General features: G+C 38.1%; 1 protein-coding gene across 1 annotated transcript; it reads right to left on the bottom strand.

Annotated features, from left to right (window-relative positions):
• Positions 1–842: 842 nt before the first annotated feature.
• On the bottom strand, positions 843–17,763 carry ptpn11a (protein tyrosine phosphatase non-receptor type 11a). The gene is made up of 16 exons (XM_035184446.2): positions 17,471–17,763; positions 15,901–16,023; positions 14,320–14,514; positions 12,647–12,839; positions 11,052–11,171; positions 10,826–10,939; positions 9,827–9,923; positions 9,627–9,724; positions 9,099–9,257; positions 7,308–7,439; positions 6,094–6,248; positions 5,936–6,003; positions 5,057–5,208; positions 4,851–4,969; positions 4,600–4,705; positions 843–3,975 (listed from the first exon to the last, which is right to left on the bottom strand). The coding sequence occupies exons 1-15, from the start codon at positions 17,482–17,484 to the stop codon at positions 4,636–4,638; spliced, it is 1,809 nt and encodes a 602-aa protein (XP_035040337.1). The 5' UTR covers positions 17,485–17,763; the 3' UTR covers positions 843–3,975; positions 4,600–4,635.
• Between the last annotated feature and the right edge of the window lie 7,487 nt (positions 17,764–25,250).

Here is a 25,250-nt window from a genome sequence, read left to right as displayed (position 1 = left end):
GAGTGTGGTCTGTCAGTTTGAAAGCCGGACTTATTAATTTCAAGTTCAGCTTTTGTAATGCTTTCTAATGCAAAGCCCTGCCATCGTACTCAAATAGCTCCTGCTTGTGCTCAAATTGTGCACTTGCACTCAGACATGTTTCTTTGACAGATCTCCTGCGCTTCATCTGCTTCCCACAATACTTTTGTGCAAATGAAAAATATGTTCACTCAGATTTCTCCTCTGCTCACTGATTTTTTTGAGAGTCTGTCGAAACTCCCCAAACGATAGAATTCCACGTTTGCATCCTTGTAGGGTATAGTTCAGTGAAAGCGCAGGGTTTTGAGTGAGAGCATTACAAAATCTGTGCCTGAGATCAATAAGTCCTGCTCTCAAACTGAAAGACCCCACTCTTGAATAACCCATATAATGTAAATTTCTCTCTGCAAATGATTTTCAATTCAATTTTACGTATAGTGCCAAATCACAGCATACATTATCTCAAGGCACTTTAGACCGTTCAAGAGAACCACAACACTTCCCACAATGAGAAAACACTTTAGTAAGTTATAGCAAACTGACACATCTGAGTACTTCACCTTAAATTACTGAAACAATTTGATTTAGGTCACATTCACCTTCACAGTAACAAGAGTCTTATCAATCTCCAAATCCAACATCTCGTTGAGACATGTAAATTACAAACTGATCATTAACCTGAAATGTGAGTTTTGTCTCAGGCTTGTAAAAAAAAATGATGGCGAAAACATTTAACATTTCCATCTTGTGCCAACATTGAGTACAATGGTCAATCTAACTTTACAAATGAGTAACTCACACAAAAACAGACAAAAACCACCAAGTTAATGAGGCATGAGCTAGCCATTTATTGTTATTGAGGAAGTTAACACGGTTAACTGCATTGAAAGTCATACAATAAACCTCTTAAGCTTTGTGAGAGGTCCCTCTCTGTGTCACAGAGAGAAAGCTGTAGGAATATACATACAGTATATCTTATTGGCAAGTAGATATGTTTTAGTAAGTACATTCTCCTCTACCTGGTACTCATGTACAATATACATGTTAAAAAATATAGTTTGTTTGCATCGCAATCACCATTTTTCCTTTTTTGTTCAGGATGTTCAGGATGAAAGAATTCACATTTAAGTGTTACAGGTTCTTGAATGGCGGTGGAAACTAAAGAGCACTGTTTTTTTGTAATACCTATCACATACACATAGGCATATGCATAGAAGGCACATCTATGCATCTTAATTGCTTACATGATAAATGGAAAGCAGTTTTATCATCTGCGGGAAAAGAAAGTAGAACTTATGGCTGATAAGGAAGCCACATTCTCACAGCACATTCACACATCCCTGCACACACTCACACACACACACACACACCACAGGACACAAAACACCACAACATGCACTCCACTAAACATTAGACAAACTCATCCATTCGACGATAAAACTGCATACAGAAAACCCCACCACACTGCAGATCTCATTAACTCAGTCAGTCAGTGGATGGCGTTCGCCCGGGGGAAGTTTCAAAGAACACTTGCTGTGAAGCAGCAGACGAATGTTATAAGCAGAGTCCTCCGGTGGGGGGGAAGCAGCCCGGGAAAAAAAATAAACACTGATTTCATGAGTTTTTATGTTACACAAAGAGGCTGTTCAATCCTGGATCAGTGGTGGTTGAGAATTGTCCCTCAAAGGCAAAGAGAAGAGCCGCCGCTTCCCTTTTCTTTAACTGAGAGATTCTGAGTCAGCACTGTTACAGTAAGTTCAATCACAAGACTGCAGTTTCTCAAGGCGAGTGATGGTGAGCCAATGTGCAGAAGCTGGGAAGGCTTGACAAATGAAAATACTTAGGCCACGTGTTTGAAATGAGTAAGTGTGAGTGTGTGTTTCACGAGAATAAAAATATTCAACATCCCCCAAATACTGCGACTGATTGAGAAGTTAAAAGAACACTTAACATCTTGGGAAATATGCTTTCTTGTATAAAGTTAAGACAGGAAGCTTGATTCCACTCTCATATTTGTACATATGAGGCCAGTACTGACAGGCAATCGGCTGAGCTTAGCTAGGAGACAGCTAGCCAAGCATCATCTCTATGGCGACGCCTGAACCACAATTATTGAGCCTAGAAGGTGCTGATGGGTGGATTTTGTTCCAATCTTTGTGCTTCTTTATGCTAAGCTAATCAGCCGCTGGGCGTGGCTTAGTGGTTAGCACGCACACCCCGCTCTAAAGCTCACCGATTAACACATGATGTTTTGCTTGTTTATTCCTGTACCAAAACAGAACGGTTGTTTTTTTTTTTTTACAAAGAGTTCCGAGAGTCTGTCTGTCTCCGTAAAACTGGTCATCAGTCTTTATGCTAACACACTAAACTGCTGGCTGGCTTCATATTTAGCGTACAAACATGAGAGCGGTGTCCATCTTCTCATCTGACTGAAGAAAGTGGGATGAGTGAAATTCCAAAAAATATTAGACAATTCATTTAAATGGTTAACAGAACACAAGAAAATACTCTCCTCTTGAAAACTGTGTGTGTGTGTGTGTGTGTGTGTGTGTGTGTGTGTGTGTGTGTGTGTGTGTGTGTGTGTGCGCACATACATGTGTGTCTGTGTAACTACTGAATCCAGCTGACTAGAACAGGCCCAACATTCTATAACCACAACAATGGCCGTCTATGCTGCCAAGGCTGAGAGATGTGATTGCTTTTAAAATAGTTACTCTTAAACTTAAGTACATGTAGTGCTCAAAATAGGCAATGGTACACAAAAGGCATTTTTCTTTAAAAAGAACAAGAAAGAATGAAAAAAGTAATATGCACTTAAAAACAAAACTTAAGGTTTTCTTTTTGGCAGTCGTGCGTCTGTAGTGATGCCTGCAACAGAGATACACAACAGACTCCCCTGAAATCTTTACATGTCACTCACTGACTTTGACATAGAAGTGCAGGCATGAAAGGGGGAGGGCAAAAATCAAATATGGACGCCCCCACCCCTTGCGAAACTCCTGTAGTAACCGCAGATTAGATCATTTATAAATCCAACCGGTGAATCAAGGCTTGACTGTAACTGTTAAGCTGCTAAATAAATGTGCAGCATTAAGGACATTAGGCTTGAGCTCAGGAATGGTTAACTAACAGACACTGTGGATCCCAACAAAAGCATATCAGACCCATGTGAAATAGAAAATAAACAAAAAAAAGTTAATTCATTCTCTGAACAGCCTGAATTTCTCTTCAAGGCGGTTCTGGCACACACAAAAAAAGAATTCATGTTTAGAAGTCAGTGAATTATGAATCAACAGATCAACTGTAAATATGATATTACACTACAATGTTGCCAATACTTCTTCATTCAGAAACATCGCTCTATATAAACACAGTGAAAACTGGAAAATAGTCACTGGAAGTTTTGCCCCAGTTTTGTCTCCCACTGCTTTAAAGGCGCATCAGGCCAAATAGAGACTCTGCATTGGCTGAGAAATGTAAATAAAATCATTTGTGGTTTCGATACAGGTCTTATTGAGGAAACTCCTCACTTCCATTGACACAACACAATCTAATCTTTCCTTTGGTTAATAAAAAAAAAACAACATAGAAAAAAGAGAGCTGAGCAAAGATTAGCTAGGTTATTCCCTCGGAGGAGAGTGCTCACTGTGTGCAGCCCTTGTTGAGGGGAGACTTTACAAAGGCTAAACTCAGACTGTGGTTTAGTGGGGATTTAGTGTTTTAGGCTTCTCAAAGGCTCCTCTGATGATCACAGTGGTTTAGAATTCAACTAGAGGGCAAATGTTCATGGAAGATGAGCGAGAACAGGAGGACCCTGGAGTCTGGTCTCTCTCATAGTGCGTGCGTGTGCGTGTGTGTGTGTGTGTGTGTGTGTGTGTTTCCATTGTTCCATGTCATTACGGTCAAGTCTCAGGCGTCAAGGTGTGGCTGGCGAATAAACTGTCAGGTATCAAGATCCTGAAGGGGACAGAAACAAATTGAACATGACTTTAATAACTGGAAATTCTCTAATACTTGACTAATACTTTATTTACCTGACCTGCAGAGAGACCTGTGCCCTTACTTCACATTGGCTCATATTAGAGAGCAGATGCATATTTTCCCCACTTTCATAAAACATATTTTTCTTCAACAAAGAATAACAAAAATAAAAGTGATTGACTTTTGTTAAAGCAGTAATACGTCTTTTTTTAGACCAATAAGCTGACATACACTGCTGACTAATTTCGAACATTTAAACCTGTTATGGCAAAAAATATTTTCTGTGTTTTCAGTTGTCAATAATGACATTACTGTACAGAAGGCTTTTAATTTGTAAAGAAGGACACGGGAGATGGGAGACACGTGTGAAACCCACCCAAGGGGAGAGAGAGGGAACGGAGACACAAAGGAAGCGATGTCAGAGAGGTCGATTTTACTTGCTGATATTAAGTTAGATAGGTTTTCATAAACTATTGATTTTCACTCTGCCCACCATCATTGTGCACACACTTCCCAGGTACAACAAAAACTTCATAGTTGAATTGGCCACTGTAAACTGTAAATTATAGTTTTATACAATAAGCAACATGTTGTATTTACCTGGAACTGAAAGAGCACTGGGGTCAAAGGTGAATCTCATCTGTAGCTCTTCTGCTGCTGCATCAGGCCCACGTTCTCATACACTCTGGAGCTGTCCTCCCTCATCCTGGCAACACATGCACACACTCGGGTAAGAACGTACCAACAAGACTTTCTTAACGAGGACCCTAAACGCTTTCAAGAATTTCACAGGAAACAAAAAAGCTCTAACAGCCTCCTAACAGCAGCCATTTAGCAGCAGCATTACTTACTCTGTGCAGGTGGGAGTAGGAATAGGAGTGCAAGGAGGCAAAGGACTCTGCTCTCCCCCAGTCAGGTCAGACATTGAGTACTTAATGTTAGTGTACTCACGCCCTTTAATCTTACTTTTCTGCAGAGGGGAGAACAGGTGTAAGGTTAGAGACCGGAGCAGAAACAAATCCTGACGAAAAAGCGTGAAGAGTTGTCCACTGCTCACCTGTTCTTCCTCTATGCGTCTCTGCAATGTTTCTATGTAATGCTGTACAGCCATGTAGATGAATCTGTACTGCGCCTCGGTCTGCACCATCCCAGAGCGCTGAGACCGAACCATCTGGATGGTCTTTGGCACGTCGATGTCACAGTCCACCCCTGCAGCAGAAAAACATCGTACTCTGACACATCCTTAGCACAACATGACTGAGGTAAACTGGTCGGACAGAAGATATCCACGTTCATGTTGTGTGTGATCCTGTTTGCACCAAGTCTCACAATTAATGATAACTCTGTAAGCAACATGATTTCAGTCACATCTGCAAATATCAAATAATGATATAAAAGAAACAAGAAATATGTTGCTCTAATCTATTCCTAATATTACCAGGCATTAAGCAGAACCTGCTTTAATTTGATTTCCCTGTTTTTGTTAATAAATACCTAAGAGTGTTCTTAACCGCCAAATATCTTAAGTATTCCTCCGTCATAATCCAGTGATTCCTGTTTGTTCTATTGTATTATTTTGTTCTGTTCATGTTTTACGCTCTGTGGCTGCTTTACTTATACACCTGTACAATCTAAAGCAATTCAATGCAACAGCTATGCCATAAGATCAACCTTTATACAGTTTGTAATATTCAAATATTGCTGAAATTTCACAAAGTTAAAAGATACTACTGTATAATACATTCCAGTACCAGAACTTCACTTATTGTGACCTCAATGCTAAAACATTATTGAATAAATACCTTTATAACAGTGTCCCAAAAAAACGACAGTTGTGTTAAATAACACTGTACTACAGTGCGTGTATGTGCCTAAGTGTAAACAGAACTGTGTTGAATCGCTGTATTGACACATGAAAAGCACCATGCACACTCACCTTTTTCTCTGATCACATCTATCAGGATGTCAATCACTATAAACGTTCCTGTCCGCCCGATCCCTGCACTGCAGAACATAAGACAAAGTCTTTGTCTCCTCTATTCTATACATTTGTGAGATTTAAGGCTTGTTGAAGTATTTGACATGCTTGTGTACCTGCAGTGTACCGCTATAGGCCCAGCGTCCAGTATGCTCTCCTGCTTCAGGTTGACTTCCTCTAAGAAGTCCAGCACGCCACCCGGGTCAGTGGGGACGCCGTGGTCCGGCCAGGCCTTGAAGTGGTACTGCCAAACTGTACGTTCTGTGTTTCCCTAAATACACACAGGAAGAAAACAGCTTTCAATTTGAAGTGTTTTGACACAGTCCAGTTATAATCGAGTCTGTCATTGTCACTGAACAGACTTTGAATTAGCATCATCATTGGGTATTTTGTCTTCTGATATTATGTATTTTTCTTATTCTTAACAAATCACATTAAAAGACAAAACCAACAATTACACATTAACATAAAAAGACCAGAAAGAAATCTGATCCCTCTGAGCCATAGGGCGCCACTGTCAAACAAATTAATAAAAACATCAGTGAGTCACACTGTTGCTCATGTTACTTCATCATCATCATCATCAACACACACTGTAGTTTAATTTGACTCAATCCCACAAACACGAAATCCACCACTGAAAACAGTAGAAATATACACTAATATCTCCTGTTTAGAGTTATGCGTGGTAGAAACTACAGTGACAGTTGTATTGAAAATGTTATTGAGCCTTAACATCTATGATGTGTTTTATTACGATTTATCACTTCAATAGGAGGCAATGGCCTGAGTGACCGAGACAAGCTGAAAAGGTCAACGCAATGAGAGACGGAGTAACACACTGTTGGTTTTGGTCTTTTCATGTGAACAAAAATATAGACTATCACCAGCCTTATACCTAAATACGAATCTATAACATATTTTCTAAAAAGCTATTGAAAAACACATGCAGCAATAATTTATGACCTAGACCATGAAGGGCAGTTCACACAAATATGTCAAATGCTAGTTGAAAAAAACACAACAAAACAAAAACCTTGGGTGTAATTAAAATATAAACTTTAAAGCATCCACCAGTGTCGTCAAACAAAACTGCAACAACTCTGCCTTCATGGAATCTGAGTTTGTTTCTTAGAAGTTATGACCTCATCATTATGCCTCACAACGCCCATCAGAAAATATGTTTTCTACACTCAAAAATTCACATCAGTATCATATCACCACTTTAACCACAATTTCTTGTATGAAAGGTGCTAGACAAATAAAGTTTATCATTATAATTACAGTGATAACTATACTTGCTTATACATATACACCCACACAAACTTACCTGTCCGACTTTGGACAGTTTGAGCTCTCTTAAGGTGTAGTCGTGTGCAGTCGTCTCTCTGACGTTGCGAACGCGCATGGCGCCGTACTCCTTCAGAGCCGACACGTCTGGCCAGTACTTCACACACTTGCTCTGTTGACACACAATAACATTCACTTTGTCACGTTTCCTTTGATGCTACGGTCTAATGAGTACAGCTGGAACGATAAGTAGAATCAACAGAGAATCAATTTGTCACGATTCTGAATATTGATTAATTTGCCTCCTTCACTTGGTAAATGTATTTACAGAGGTGTAGTCCTTCTTGCAGCTCTGAGCAGAGAACACTCAGTGGGCCTGCAGGGCGGTTAGCAGGTGACAACACTGTGTCTCTGAAAGATGTCACAGTGTGGAAAAAGGAAAATATACGTGTCCACCTAGGTGTCATGTTTACATTACTGCTGATTAGAGTTGGAGTCACTTCTCTTTACAAACGAGGGGAGGGACAATGGTTTCTAACATAACATGCACAGCCGTCTTTACCAGAAACCAAAACGAGAGCTTGAGCAACGAGAGATGTGTGGGTCACAACACAGTGGTTAGTCTACCACGTCTTTACAGAGAAAATTGTTGTCGGCTAATATATTCATGTAACAAATCTATACGGTAATATACACAACCTTTTAAGTGTATCCACATTAAATTACAGTGCAGCTAGGGCTGGACGATAAGGGAAAAAATCTTATTACGAAAAAAAAATTCATATCAGTCGATATCGATATATATCACAATATAACTCAAATCAGCGCCACTGCACTGAGACACATTACTATGCTGGTCAACAACTGATTCTGCTCCTCTGCTGTTTTCTAATCACCCACACGTAGAACTGTTCTTCATAAAAACATGATGATTCATATTTATGTTCCTGGATAAACAGGTTATCGCTTCTTCTGCAATAATGAAGTTAAGACACCACGTTGCTTCATAATCTGCGGGAAGAACTTCTGTCTGCAGGCGTGTGTGCGTGTGTGTGTGTGTGTGTGTGTGTGTGTGTCTCTGTCCCCCTTCACACACAAACTGACACTCACATGGGATATTCACCATCTAGTCCCATATTCTAAAATAGTTATTAATCGATGATGTCAGATAATGACTCCGATGATCGTTCCGTCAGTTTAACCCTGATTTCCTGAATGTGCACGTCACGTCACGTCTTGTGTTGTGTAGCAGGTTTAAACGTGTGTCTCATAAACTCTAGAGAATTAAACAAACCCAAAGTAAATGTCTGTACGTGTCCTAATAACTTGTGATCAGTGATGGTGTACATATTGTTAAAGTGTAAAGTGAGCGCAGGTCAGAGGGGGGGTGAGGAGGGAGCAGACTCCAACAGAGACTCTGACACAGGACGACCGGACCTTTAATGAGCGTCTATGCTGATCCTGAAGCAGCGGTGGAAAACGATAAAACAATGAACGTAGCAGAAAACATGAATCATTATGTTCCATCACTGCATCAATGCAGAGTCGTCCGCCATTCTGCAGGAGCCCAAACATTAGCATGTGTGCTGCTGCTGCTCCGCTCTGTGCGTCAACCTACCCTGACACGGCTGTAACTCCTTTCCAGCCACATGATTGGTTCGGTGCGGCGCTATGCTCATTATCGTTGGTTGATTGTGTTGTATGTGAAAACATGGATCGACATTATATCGACCATGTCTTAAATTTCTATTGAGGAAAAGTTATATAGCGATAATTATCCTTATCGTTTTACCGGCCAGCCCTAAATGCAGCCCTCACTGATGTTGCTCACCTTTCCTCTCTCCACCTCTTTGGTGGTCATGACGATGACTCGAGAGTTCTCCTGAAACACCATTCTCCAGAAGTCACTGATTGTGCTCTGCAGACAGCCCTGAGTGGCGATGTAGCTCTTCTTCAGCTTGGTACTGTTACACTTTGGGTCCAGCTCCGGCTGCACATGCACAAATATGCAGAGACACACACACACACACACACACACACACACACACACACACACACACACACACACACACACACACACACACACACACACACACACACACACACACACACACACACACACACACAGACACACAGACACACACACACACACACACACAGTCAGCTGAGTATTCAGTGTACAAGAGAAAAATACATTCCAGGGTTAAAACAAGGACATAACGTGACTGACCACACATGCAGGCCAACTAAAGGATGATAATGACTAATATAATTCTACATCAAGTCATTTACATATTATCATGTACAGAAGAAACTTGTGTGTGTGTATTTGAATCCCCTGAGGATGAAGTGAGTTTACCATGACAGCGGATACTACCATGATGATATTGGCGTTGATGTAGTCTGAGCCTTGCTCATTTAGGTCCCCATCATTCAGCACCACACGTGTGTGGTCAACTGGAAACAGAAGGAACAACAGTCAACAAAACCCCCTCAGGTGAACCCATCTCTGTTAAACTGAGAGGTTGTTCTAGTGAAAGAGCAGAGAGCGTTTCTCACATGGCAGAATGTTCTTGTATCTGTTCTTGTTTTTGTTCTCTGCTCTCTGGCCCTCTTTGCGACTGTAGAGCAGCTTGCACTCTTGTTGCTGCAAGGTCTGGATCGAGAAAAGTGGCGAAAGGGTCACATTTCAACGTGTCATTTCCAGCCAAGTCTAAAGAACATCTTTAAATCACACCGCTTGATATATATCTAAGGCTTTTCAACATGTAATTCCCAGTTGGCCTCATCTACAGTGTCTGGTAAAGTGATGGCATCCAGAGTCAGTGCTTGATATGTGGCATCTGGTGAGCAAGAGGGATTGAGTTGGAGCTGGAGAACAGCAGCGAGCTGGAAAAGTAATATCATCAAGTTTTCTCTGCATCAATGAAGGATTTCAGAGCTCATTTTGCAGTTGAAGCCTAACGACGCATTCACATGTAAAGATGCAAAGTAGCTGGCAGTATCTGGTCATGAATGTTTAAATCTGGGGGGGGTGTTGTGTTGAGCATCTTATTTACAAACTACGCTCCAAATCGACAAATGTTTTCTGACATATCCGCCAACGCCAACGTTGGAAATGTTTTAATTTTCAATTGTCCTGGTAATTCATTAAAGACACGTCATAGAATCCCGGGAATTCAGAGACTGCGACTATCATCAAGTAGTAGTAAACAATTCTGTGTTTCTGTTTCCACTAGACTGGCTCTTACCTGAATGTTGCTCACACTTCACCAAGGACATTTCAGTTTTATGCATTCAGTTCTAAGTTGTGCCGTTCTCAAAGCGTTACCGAAAAAGATTTGTTCTTGTTGACTTTTACATAAGAATGACTGGAGCTTATTCAGGGGTTACAAATTTCTATCACACTTATGTAACGAGGTGCATGTCTGGAAGGAGCCTTTAGTCTGTATGTTAGTTTCAGTTTCGTGGGAAATTCACATAGACAAAAGAAAAAGATTATATAGCATAGTATATTTTGGACTTGTAATGTGAATGATCAAAGACAAAACCGCTCACCTCAAATTCTTCCCAGAAGCCCTGTTTGACCTTGTCTGTGGCCTCAGCTAGTTTGCTCAACTCCCTTACTCGACTTTCAATCTCCGCTGCGTTAATACGAGTCGTGTTCAGGGGCTGCAGAGGAGAACATGAGTCAGGACAGAAATTACAATCAGGAAACGACAGACTGTGAGTCAGCTTTATATTATAATATTTAGGACACATAAAAAATTAGATGGGGACGTACCTGTTTTAGCTGAAGCACGGTGCCCAGAGTTTCTACCATGGGGTTCTTTTTGTAGTGCTCTACCAAGTCGGTGAGGGAGTCAAACTTCTCACCTCCACCCACGTCATACTTGAGGTCATGCTGAATAAAAAGCCACAGACACATCAGCAACAAATACAAGTAAGCACCATCATAGTCACAGTTGTAATTAGAAACTTACACCGAAACAAAAACAGGTTACTCGAGAAAACTCAAACAATACATTTACTGTACATTCAAGGAGTGAATCTCTCCGCTTGTGACAAAGTAAAAACATAATGAGAAATTTGTAGTGATGCAGTATTCTGCAGTTCATAGCTGATCTGATTAAATTCAGCTATGATCTGATATTTTTTAGTTTTCTGCCCCACAAACGTTGGTAAACATGGCTGTGACACGATAAACGAAAAAGAGGAAGGATTTAAATGCAACTGGCAGGAAATTGTTAAACACAGTTCACAGGTCAGTGGCATTGTTCTGAATCTGGTATTTCTAATAATAATGTAGGGCTCCAGGTCTGTGTAAATGAATCAGCACATGGCTTCAGTGACAGTTTTGCCTTGAACCACGAGGAGTTGGGGTCAAGTGGAAGTAGCATTTAGCTGCTAACGCAAGCATTACTTCCTTCTTGATCACTGCTTCACCCTCTAAACATCACGTCAACTTCTAACATGAGGGGCGTATATCAGGAATATGTTGGGGTCACAAATTCTCCCTCCATTACATTAGCAGCTATTTTAAATCCAGTGACTAATGAAAATCCTGGCACAGCAAAATCATTCTATTGACCAATAAAAAATATGAATTGCTCTTTATTATTTGTCACTTTATTGTAAAGTCTTTGATGTGTGTGCATGTGTGTGTCTGATAACCACTAAAACTAAACCTGATGTCCTGGTCGTTCCGGTCAGTGTAACCCTGATGTCCTGACTGTGTGCGTCTCGTGTTGGTTGTAGCAGATCTACTACGTCTGCAAGGTGCGCAAGTGTTTAAATACGTGCCCATAATCTCTCAAGCGAATCAACAAACACCGAGTAGGTGTCAGTACTGTTCTGGTCCTAACAACTTCTGATTAGTGTCTGTGTTTAGTGAGCACAGGTCAGCGGGAGAGTGGGGGGAGGACACTCAGACAGGACACTGACACGGTAACAGCAACCGGACCTTTAATGCACGTTTTTCCTGATCCTGAAGAAGCGGTGGATATTGTTATGCAGCGGCGGGACATCGCTAAAAAAATGAACATAGCGGTAAACATGAATCGATTATGTCCCTGCATCGATGCAGAGTCGTCCACGTCCGGATCGCGATGCATCAAAAAAATTATAATAATTTCCCCACCTCTAATGAGAACACACTGAATTTGAACAGCATGCATACTGAACCCCTGAAAAACATCTGGATCACTGCAGGGATAAAGGAGAAAATCTTAACATCTGTATCTGTCAGAATCAGACCTTCACAAAAAGTGTTAATGTCTTGATTTAGCCGGACATTACTGAACAACTGCATGCATCACAGTAACATTGAAATATTGCAGGCAGGCAGGGACAGACAGAGGAGATGAGGAGTGTGTTCACCTGGCAGCGGATCATGACATGGGTGACTTTGGGTTTGCTGTCACTGCTGTCCGTCTTATCATCTCCTGTACGAACCGACAGGACAAAATCCCCCGGATGGCTCTGGCTCTCTCTCACCAGGAAGCTGCCGTTCTTCCCTTTCTCCGTCAGCAGCTTCTCAGCCTCCCTGCCCGACAAGTGCCCGTGGAACCATCTGGCAAAAACACATGTTTCAATTGGATTCAACTCACTGAAGAACAATTCACATAAAAAAAAAAAAGAAAACATCTGCTTCCACTGATGATTGGGATAAACTTGTACCATAATGTCATCACTCTCTTTATTAACATGAATAAAAGAAGTGTTTATTGTTTGCAAGCAATGTTAATCAAGGGCCAAACACATTACAGTAACTCTTTAAGGATCCATTTCCTGTGAAAGTGCGCAGAGAAGTGTTATATCAAACATTTTGCTTTGTTTTTCCTTTCACCTTCATCCTCAGATCTGCGGTAACAAAAGCGTAACTAACAACACAAAAATCTATTGGCACGACAGTTTAACAAAGCAGCAGCCAACAACCACTAAGCAGCTGAACATGAAACAATTCATCATTCAACATAAACCTAACAAGCAACAATTCTGACGATTGTTCAGTATCTTTTCAAAGCCAAACGGGCCTGTTTAGAGTTATCACTGCACTCGTTAACTGAAAAAAGAGAAGGATAATTTGATTATCTGATCCAGTGGTTAAATGCTTTTTCAATCTTAATTGTACAATGTAAGGTGGGAGGATTTTTGAGAATAAAGCTCAATTGAAAAAGGAAGAAAGAAGCTCTACAGGTTGACTAACATGTAGAGGAGTTGAGTAGGTCTGTTAGGCTTTGGGTGGTTGTTTAAAGAATATTATTGTGGGTCAGGTGGGTGTGGCCATTAACAAAACCTGAGCCATATTAGTGTTTGTTCCTAATAACAATCAGTAAGATAAGTCATTCAAACATTTCAATAATCATTTTGGGGAACGCTTCATCTCCCCTAGTCTGTTATTAGGCGCCGATGGCAACCCCACCATGACATATTGATGGAAACACTGATTTCATCTCGAGGGAATGTAAAATGTGGTCATGTTTTTTTATGGGCACATGTTTTTCTTAATTAACCAAACAACTGGATTTAAGACTGCACATATTTTATGAAGGGAAAAGACAAAGTGGATGAATGTAATGGAAACAGTGTGCCACGGTGTATAACCACTACACGGCCAGTTCCTCTTTCTTAGCATGGGAAAATCCATTTCCACAGTAATTCTCTGTAATGCTTTTTAGTACATTAGATGAGGAACCTAAATAAACAGCTTTCTAGCACCACAGTCTTTCCAGCTGTTATTTTAATTGACATAATGCAATGTCTCAGTGTTTCTGAATTAAACGCATACAAACAACTGCCACACACACTTGTGATGTTGGGCTGGGCGATATATCACGATTACCTTTTCCTCGTTCACGATTAATGAATGATTTTTTAACGTATAAATGTATAAAACCTGTATTCTGGAAGCTTTAACCCTGATGTCCTGGCTGGCAAGGCAACTTGACAAATACAAATCCAAAATAATTCAAAATGGATGTGGTGATGTCTCGACAGTTAACAAGCCCACATTCAAGCACAAACCTGAAACATTCAACATTACCACTCACCTCTCTGAGGTGGGATCAGCACAGTTGAGCGGATACTTGAGCTCAATAACATCTCCATTCTTCTCCTTCAATTGACCATGATGTTCCATGTAATACTGCACCAGCTCTGCAAGAGTGGCAAACTTCTCCCCGCCATAAAGGTCATAGTAGTCTCCTGTGTTTTGGATCTTAATGTGGGTGACAGCTCCATTTCGCCTGCAAGAGATCAGTCATTTAGAGAAATGTGGGCATCCATGGCAGGACCATCGTCGTCATCATCGTCATCATCATCATCATCATGACACAGACAAACTCTGACATGAAACTAATGTTCCTCTAAACAAATCCCATTAATAAGTGAAGATCGACCTGCTGTATAAAGTATCATTGCACATACACAGTCACATCTAGCTTAGCCTGTTGTATTTCATGCTTCTGTGTTTAACTCCAAATATATCAAAGCTACACAATCATATTTTTACAGAAAATTACCAACTTACTTGGGTACTACTGAGGGTTTCATTTTGAATTTATTATTTGAATAGTTGATTAATTGAACACTTATTTGGAACCAATTCAATTTTCATTCAAACATTGACTCGCTTCACCTCATCAGTTGTGAGGATTTCCTGATTTAGAACCACAACAATTTGCTTATAAACAGAAAGTTATCAAATCAACATTGAAGTTGTTTTAAGCAAAATGCCAACCATTCTCTGGTCCCTTATTCCACAGTGTGGAATTTTTTTTATCACTATAAACTTAACATATTTTGACAATTGCTGAGACAAAACAAGTGATCAGATCAATCACATGATTAACTGAAAAAATAACCTGTAGATGAGTCATTACCGGCCGCCCTAAACTGAACATATCATCACTAATCTGAAGCTGAAACAAGTCTATCTGTGGAAATGTCTCTGTTTCCACAAGAGGAGACTTGTTTTGTTTCCATAGGAAGTAAATATGGCAGGAGATGAGAGGCCGTGCAGCAAAAATATGAGACTGTTACAAAAATAACGTTGGCTACATCAGCTTAACGGACTTAATGATACTTCATCTGAAAAATGTATGACTCGACAGGCCCCGAGATAAAACCACAAACTTTTGGCAAAGGTTTATCATCATCCTGTTGACCAGTTTGGAAGCAGGGTCAAATCATATGATGTGACTTTTGTTTGCAGGATTAGACTCGTGTTTGCATCAGCAACATTAATCATACCTTTAATAAACTATATATTTTGTGATCTTTTATAGCGGACATATCTCAGGTTTCTCAGCTTAGGTTTAAATAGACTGTTAAATGAACTCAAAACTGACACAAATAACTATAAAAACCATAAAATACCAGCAACTATCCAAAGGCCTTCTTGCATGTACAGCTACTAAACTAGAGAAAGGGACAGTACTTTAAAAATGAGAGAAGGCTAATGTAAAAACATTAAGCTGAATAGTCTTGTCTGAGGCTTGGTGATGGGTATTTCATATCAATGTCAATCCTCATACAAGGTAGTAGCGAGCACAAGAAGGTTTATTTGGAAACTTCAAGTGCTTCAATATTTCATGTGGATTCATTGCTTGAGTGTTAATGCCATCACTTACCGTACTGAGAGGGTGAAGTCTCCGGGATTACTCTTGCTGGGTCTGGCTAAAAAGCTCCCATCTACTCCTCGAGTCAGCAGGAGGTTTTCAGCCTCCACACCTGTGATGTTGGGGTGAAACCACCTGACAGGAAGAAAACAATGATCAGCCCCAATGTGCAGTGCAGGGTCCAAAATCACTATATCGTGCACTATATTTACTTCCCAAAATTTGAATTAAGAGTCCATGTTTTGAAATTGTCCATAGTGCAATTGTTCAGGGCACGTACGATACTGTTGTCTAACAATCTTGCAATGAATCTCATTATTTAGATGCCAAAACCGCACTTTCACCTTAACCTTAATACCTTTCAACTTTATTTCACTTTGTTATTTCCAGAGGAAAGAATGTCTTACAGACAGATTAAGCACAGAGAACACACAGATCTGAACCTACAACCTGGCAGAACACTAAAAACACAAGATAAAATAGGCAAAACCAATGCTAACGCCCTTCAAACACTTCTGCATGAAACTTTTGTGTTTTGGTCATTGTTTGGTCTATTGGATGTTTGACCTTCACTGTACATGATGAGAACTGGTGGACACGGTTTAACACAAGAAAGGTGTTTTCACTTTAATCTGCTGAATGTGTCTGAATCTCTGTGCTCACCATGAATCTGTGTTCAAATCATGTATCTACAAACATGATCAGTGTGATCATGACCAGGCCAGGACGTCATGTGTCCAGCAGTTAGACACAAATTATGTGCTGATTCATTAACCCATTTTTCAGTGAGCAAAAAGAAGTTGATGTTAAAATCAAGAATTTCTTACCGAACAACTGAATCTTTATAATGGATTATTCACAGTAGATGATTATGTTATGTCCTGAAACACGTCTGGAGGGGGATATCTAACATTTTACCAAACTGTTGCATGTTTGTGCATGCAGTGTCTTCCTGTTTCTTCATATCTTACTGCTGCCATTTCTGTCTGCTCCTCCTATATCACTAACTTGTACATGTCTGACAGGCCTGGATGATGTTGCTCCTCCTCACACTGACCCTTCTTACATTAAAAGTTAACTGACTTTCTTTCCATATCCAGCTCTCTATGAACATATGCTGTGTATACCTGTTGTCTTTAGGCCAATCTGTGTTGGTGTGCTGTGCAAAAAACAACTGATTTCACTTGTGGGGGTTTCAACAGCAGCTCACATCACAACAGACCTGAGTTGCTTAAGATAACAACAGTTGTGGTCGGTTTTCAGAGGCTAGATCCTGAAGGTAGCTAGTTTAAACTTGACCCACTACTAACTAACATCTGGGGGAAGGTAACTAGAGCAGAACAGTAGGTTTGATAGCAGCGTTAACGGGGGTTTCGAAACATCTCCAGACTTGGCTCCAAGTTGCCGGTGTGTGCTACACGAAGCGCTCCTTTGCTAGCTTCTCCCCTGCCATCCCTTTTCTCTCCAGACACCTCCGCCCGGCCGGAGCCCGTTCACCGACATGTCCACAACCCAACCGCGGAGAGGAGCTGAAGCTAGCTCCGCTAACATCTTCCTCCAGAACGCCGTTTTCCACACTCACCTCCGAGATGTCATTTTTGTTCCTCCCTCACTTCCTCGCTGGCAGTTAGCGGTAGCTTCGACTCGGTGGCTAACGTGTCCGACCGTCTCTGCTCGGTTCAGGGCGTCCAGCGCTACGGCGGTTCACACCCGCTCACACCGGGCACCGGAGTCCGAGCATCCACACGCTGATTCAAGCGAGCGGCCGTTTAGAAACATAAGAAAAGTCTTCAGGCCTCGGACACTTCACAGCGAGTCGATTATTGGACGTCACCAAACATGCGACAGAATCAACGGGTGCGCGGATTTGCTCACCCCGTGCGGCCGTTCGCCGCCGCCGAGTCGCCCGCGTCGTGCGAAGCCGCAGAGCTCGGCCACCTCCGGCGTGTAGCGTGGAGTAAATCAAAGAGACCCGTCGCTTCCACTCCGCGCATGCGCATTACAACTATTTATTAATATAGCGATATTTTAAAAAAGGACACGCAAGCGCACAGATTACACCCGATCACACAATATCGATCACCTATAACAGATAGTCGACTCAGCTGTAACACTGCCCTAAAAGCACGTTATCAGTCATGTTGTTATTTCTTCTAGGACCGTTCTGATATTTTAAACCTTGTGTTTTTTTCTATTGGTTCATATATGATGATGAACGCTTTGGATAAAAGCGTCTGCCAAATGACGTGTAATGTGATGTAATGTTTATACAATGTTTCACGTGTAGAAATACTAAATAATGTTCTTACTTTTCACTTTTGATCACGCTGGGGTCACTTTTTTTGTTTTTTAACCCAATATGAAGAAAATATTCCCTTAAAGGGCCAGTGTGTAAGATTTAGGCGAAAAGGATCTATTGTCAGAAACTAAATATAAAATAATCTAAGTGATGTGGTCACTAGTGTGTTTCATCTAAATTTTACGAATTGTGGTTTTCTCTAGTCTAGAATGGACCCTTTATATTTAAATACTTTATACAGGAAGAGCAGGTCCTTTCTACAAACTAAACACCTTTTGAGTTTTTATGACAACTGAAGGTTTCCACAGGTTCTCTTTCATGTTTGGGAGGGGAAGGTGAGGTGATGGGTATTCAGCTGCAACATGCAACTTCACCACTAGATGTCACTACATTCTACACACTGAACCTTTAACTTTGCCATAAACTGGGCTTATTTGATGGAGGTGACAACAGATGGTTTGTTCATGAGGTGTCATGAAGTGTTACAAAACTCTGCTCACTATTTAACTTTTTTTTAATATGTACAGTGTGTGGTCTCATAAAATCAGGAAAAGTCATGAAGCATTAATCACCACAAAACAAAAAACAATGACATGACAACCCCCAGCTCCAAGTCAAATACTTTCAGAATGTGACCCTCAGAGGAATTTCTGATGACTGAAAGACAATTTTAAATAATTGGGAAAGACTGTGAGCATTTATAATTCTTCACTCATCTTTAACAAAAAGCCACATTTTTAACCGTAACAATAATGCACCCAAAATTAAATAAAGAGGGATTAAGGCACGACCTGGGGTGAAATGTAGCTGTCTGCCTCACCTATTCTTTTTGGGCATAAAGAAAATCAAGGCCTATAGTAGAGGCTAAAGACTGAAGAGGATGTACATCCTCATCTTTGAAAGCGGACAATATCTTGAACAATCTCCAAATTCATCAAAAAAAATAAAAATATTTTAAAAAATAAAGAAAATTGGGGGCAAATGGTCTTTTTTTCCTACACTTGCAAAAACCATAACAAAGTAGTTCAGCCTAGTTATTCTCCTCAATGCCTGACTCCCTCAAATGACAGCCGCCACAGTTCAGGTTGCCAGTGCAGATGCCAGTTTAGCAGCAACAGTGTCTGAGGATGTTGTGTGAAAAGGCAGGTTGCACTAAGTATTTGTGACGTGTAGCTGTGGTACTGTCAGTGATTTACCAATGTGCCACCGCCTGCTGCAGACAGCTGCCACAGTGTGGGGACTCACTGCAGCAGGACTCAGCAGTGAAAAAGACAAGAGCTGGTGACACTTGTGACATGTTTGCCTGATGCTGAAAATGACATGCTCTCGTGCAGTGGAATACAAATGTTCTCTGGCAAAGTTTAATCTTGCAGTTGTGCCATTTTGTGAGCAGTGGTTATCTTCTTCAACAGAGGTCGACTTCACGCAGCGTCCTGCACATTGTCTGACATGTGATGTTTTCACAGACAGTCCATGTGAAAAGACAGTAGCCCTCGCCTGTCTGTTGTTAATGCAAGGTTGCAGATTAAGTAAACTGTGTGTGTTGTCATTTTTTACTTTAGCCATTGCTCCTTTAATTGTTTGTAGAATGGGCCTTTTTAATTGTACACAGAAGGAAAGGCACACGTGTAAATAAAAAATGAAATGTATGTTGTGTTAGTTTCAGGGTCATGGGATTTCTTCACACTGACTCACTGAGCCAGTTGCTGTTATCTGTAACACCTGTGCTGTTCCTACGATGACATGTCAAAAATGTCTGCTGTGAAAAAGGCCTGCGGCTCATTCTGTACCTCCCAACTGCATTTCAGGTTATGTTAACTAGTCTACCAGTGTTTCCCCCTCCTCTCTATCTTTATGGAGCCATTAGGGTAATAGTTGACACAGCCCAGGCAGACAAAACTAAGAATGCTGTTGTGTTTAAGGTTCATTTTATAGCCATTATCATGCAAGTAGCCTTAGTTGTAAAACACAGATGTAATCTCTTTTGTTGTATTGAGTTTGCATTTGGTGGACCTGTATCTTCAATGCAGTGTATCTGAGCTGTTTGTTTCTAACTATAAATAATCTGCATTCCATCTTAAAAATATCATAGTTTCGGTCTGTCAGTAACACTAAAATTGACAGAGTACACTAGTATAAATATCTTGGCATCTGCATTAGTTCATATTTTGATATGTTGTTGTCAAAGCTGAGAATGAAACTGGTATTTCCTTTTGGGAACAAATCTTGTTTTCCTTCTTTCACAAGAAGAAGAATTGTTGAGGCCGTTTTCCTCTCTGTTCTGGACTATGGTGACGTTATTTACGGTCAAGCAGCAAGCTTCACCCTCAAACCTCTAGATGCGGTTTATTACTCCGCACTAGGATTTATTTCTGGAGATAGTTATGGGACATGCCATTGCCAATTGTACAAAAAGAAACTGGTCTCCTCGCTCTTTCAGTGAGGAGGGATCAGCATTTATTTATTTTTTATGTACAAAGCTATTTTACAAAAGCCCCCCCACTCCAATCTCTCGGACTTGCTGTTGTCCTGGAATGATGGTAGTCACTTTACCTGATCACAAACATGGTTTAACCTGCAGGTGCCAAAACATCCATACACAGCTAGGAAAATCAGCTTTTACTGTATTCCACACACTTGGAATAGACTTCACCAGAACTTCAAGCTGACTTCATTAATACCGCTGAGGCAATTCATTGACAATACTATTGATTGTAACTGTCACTGCTTTTAATTTTACAACTGGTTTTGTTTTTCTTTTATTTCTTTATTAATATGTATATTTTTTTGTAAATTTATCTTTGAAAAAATACTTCTTTTAAAGTATTTTCATTGTTATAATAACCATGTATTATTTTATTGCTGTTTAAATTTAAAAGTGTTAGATCCCTGTATTGCTGTATTGCTGCATCCCGGCACCATTGGAACTTAGGGTTCCACCCATAGACTGTATATAAAAAGGACTATAAAGGATTAAAAGGATATACATAGATTGTATATAAAAAGGACTATAAAAGGATCAAAAGGATATACACAGACTGTATATAAAAAGGACTATATATACAGTCTATGTATATCCTTTTATCCTTTATAGTCCTTTTTATATAAAGTCTATGTATATCCTTTTATCCTTTATAGTCGTTTTTATATACAGTCTATGTATATCCTTTTTATCCTTTATAGTCCTTTTTATATACAGTCTATGTAAATCCTTTTTATCCTTTTATAGTCCTTTTTATATACAGTCTATGTATATCCTTTTTATCCTTTATAGTCCTTTTTATATACAGTCTATACTGTATATAAAAAGGACTATCCTTTTTATCCTTTATAGTCCTTTTTATATACAGTCTATGTATATCCTTTTTATCCTTTATAGTCCTTTTTATATACAGTCTATGTATATCCTTTTATCCTTTATAGTCCTTTTTATATACAGTCTATGTATATCCTTTTTATCCTTTATAGTCCTTTTATATAGATATATCAAAGGATATCCTTTTATCCTTTATAGTCCTTTTATACAGTCTATGTATATCCTTTTATCCTTTATAGTCCTTTTATATACAGTCTATGTATATCCTTTTATCCTTTATAGTCCTTTTTATATACAGTCTATGTATATCCTTTTATCCTTTATAGTCCTTTTTATATACAGTCTATGTATATCCTTTTATCCTTTATAGTCCTTTTTATATACAGTCTATGTATATCCTTTTATCCTTTATAGTCCTTTTATATACAGTCTATGTATATCCTTTTGATCCTTTATAGTCCTTTTTATATAGTCTATGTATATCCTTTTATCCTTTATAGTCCTTTTTATATACAGTCTATGTATATCCTTTTATCCTTTATAGTCCTTTTATATACAGTCTATGTATATCCTTTTATCCTTTATAGTCCTTTTTATATACAGTCTATGTATATCCTTTTATCCTTTATAGTCCTTTTTATATAGACTGTATATAAAAAGGACTATCCTTTTTATCCTTTATAGTCCTTTTTATATACAGTCTATGTATATCCTTTTATCCTTTATAGTCCTTTTTATATACAGTCTATGTATATCCTTTTATCCTTTATAGTCCTTTTTATATACAGTCTATGTATATCCTTTTATCCTTTATAGTCCTTTTTATATACAGTCTATGTATATCCTTTTATCCTTTATAGTCCTTTTTATATACAGTCTATGTATATCCTTTTATCCTTTATAGTCCTTTTTATATACAGTCTATGTATATCCTTTTTATCCTTTATAGTCCTTTTTATATACAGTCTATGTATATCCTTTTTATCCTTTATAGTCCTTTTTATATACAGTCTATGTATATCCTTTTTATCCTTTATAGTCCTTTTTATATACAGTCTATGTATATCCTTTTATCCTTTATAGTCCTTTTTATATACAGTCTATGTATATCCTTTTTATCCTTTATAGTCCTTTTTATATACAGTCTATGTATATCCTTTTATCCTTTATAGTCCTTTTTATATACAGTCTATGTATATCCTTTTATCCTTTATAGTCCTTTTTATATACAGTCTATGTATATCCTTTTATCCTTTATAGTCCTTTTTATATACAGTCTATGTATATCCTTTTATCCTTTATAGTCCTTTTTATATACAGTCTATGTATACATAGATCCTATAAAAGTACTTATATACAGTCTATGTATATCCTTTTATCCTTTATAGTCCTTTTTATATACAGTCTATGTATATCCTTTTTATCCTTTATAGTCCTTTTTATATACAGTATAGACTGTATATAAAAAGGACTATCCTTTTTATCCTTTATAGTCCTTTTTATATACAGTCTATGTATATCCTTTTTATCCTTTATAGTCCTTTTTATATACAGTCTATGTATATCCTTTTATCCTTTATAGTCCTTTTTATATACAGTCTATGTATATCCTTTTTATCCTTTATAGTCCTTTTTATATACAGTCTATGTATATCCTTTTTATCCTTTATAGTCCTTTTTATATACAGTCTATGTATATCCTTTTTATCCTTTATAGTCCTTTTATATACAGTCTATGTAAATCCTTTTTATCCTTTATAGTCCTTTTATATCAGTCTATGTATATCCTTTTGATCCTTTATAGTCCTTTTATATACAGTCTATGTATATCCTTTTATCCTTTATAGTCCTTTTTATATACAGTCTATGATATATCCTTTATATCCTTTTATCCTTTATAGTCCTTTTTATATACAGTCTATGTATATCCTTTTTATCCTTTATAGTCCTTTTTATATACAGTCTATGTATATCCTTTTATCCTTTATAGTCCTTTTTATATACAGTCTATGTATATCCTTTTTATCCTTTATAGTCCTTTTTATATACAGTCTATAGGATAAAGGATATAATAGATATAAGACTATAATAAAGAACATGACTATATAAAGGCTATATATACAGTCTATGTATATCCTTTTATCCTTTATAGTCCTTTTTATATACAGTCTATGTATATCCTTTTGATCCTTTATAGTCCTTTTATATACAGTCTATGTATATCCTTTTTATCCTTTATAGTCCTTTTTATCCTTTATAGTCCTTTTTATATACAGTCTATGTATATCCTTTTATCCTTTATAGTCCTTTTTATATACAGTCTATGTATATCCTTTTTATCCTTTATAGTCCTTTTATATACAGTCTATGTATATCATTTTTATCCTTTATAGTCCTTTTTATATATGGACTATAAAGGATAAAAGGATATACATAGAGGACTATAAAGGACTATAAAGGATAAAAGGATATACATATACTGTATATCAAAAGGACTATATATACAGTCTATGTATATCCTTTTATCCTTCATAGTCCTTTTTATATACAGTCTATGTATATCCTTTTGATCCTTTATAGTCCTTTTTATATACAGTCTATGTAAATCCTTTTTATCCTTTATAGTCCTTTTATATAGTCTATGTATATCCTTTTATCCTTTATAGTCCTTTTATATACAGTCTATGTATATCCTTTTGATCCTTTTATAGTCCTTTTTATATACAGTCTATGTATATCCTTTTTATCCTTTATAGTCCTTTTTATATACAGTATAGACTGTATATAAAAAGGACTATCCTTTTTATCCTTTATAGTCCTTTATGTATATCATTTTTATCCTTTATAGTCCTTTTTATATATGGACTATAAAGAAAAGATATACATAGAGATATAAAGGACTATAAAGATAAAGATACATATATATATAAAGACTATATATACAGTCTATGTATATCCTTTTATCCTTTATAGTCCTTTTTATATACAGTCTATGTATATCCTTTTGATCCTTTATAGTCCTTTTTATATACAGTATAGACTGTATATAAAAAGGACTATCCTTTTTATCCTTTATAGTCCTTTTTATATAGTCTATGTATATAAACTGTACATTATACAGTCTATGTATATCTTTTTATCCTTTATAGTCCTTTTTATATACAGTCTATGTATATCCTTTTTATCCTTTATAGTCCTTTTTATATGCAGTCTATGTATATCCTTTTTATCCTTTATAGTCCTTTTTATATACAGTATAGACTGTATATAAAAGGACTATAAAGGATAAAAAGGATAGTCCTTTTTATATACAGTCTATGTATATCCTTTTTATCCTTTATAGTCCTTTTTATATACGGACTATAAAGGATAAAAGGATATACATAAAGGACTATAAAGGACTATAAAGGATAAAAGGATATACACTACCGTTCAAAAGTTTGGGGTCACTTAGAAATTTCCTTATTTTTCAAAGAAAAGCACTGTTTTTTTCAATGAAGATAACATTAAATTAATCACAAATACACTCTATACATTGTTAATGTGGTAAATGACTATTCTAGGTGGAAACGTCTGGTTTTTAATGAAATATCTACATAGGTGTATAGAGGCCCATTTCCAGCAACTATCACTCCAGTGTTCTAATGGTACATTGTGTTTGCTAATCGCCTTAGAAGACTAATGGATGATTAGAAAACCCTTGAAAACCCTTGTGCAATTATGTTAGCACAGCTGAAAACTGTTTTG

This window comes from Hippoglossus stenolepis, chromosome 18, assembly GCF_022539355.2.
Source record: "Hippoglossus stenolepis isolate QCI-W04-F060 chromosome 18, HSTE1.2, whole genome shotgun sequence".
In the NCBI taxonomy this organism is placed as follows: domain Eukaryota; kingdom Metazoa; phylum Chordata; class Actinopteri; order Pleuronectiformes; family Pleuronectidae; genus Hippoglossus; species Hippoglossus stenolepis.
This window is presented reverse-complemented; position numbering and strand designations above follow the sequence as displayed.

Excerpts from the sequence above, each read along its gene's own strand:
- ptpn11a (XM_035184446.2), bottom strand. Across the intron at positions 7,440-9,098 it reads AAGAGGTGGAGAGAGGAAAG|AGCAAGTGTGTGAAGTACTG; the intron begins GTGAGCAACATC and ends GTGTGTCAACAG. Across the intron at positions 6,249-7,307 it reads AACTGTCCAAAGTCGGACAG|GGAAACACAGAACGTACAGT; the intron begins GTAAGTTTGTGT and ends GTGTGTATTTAG.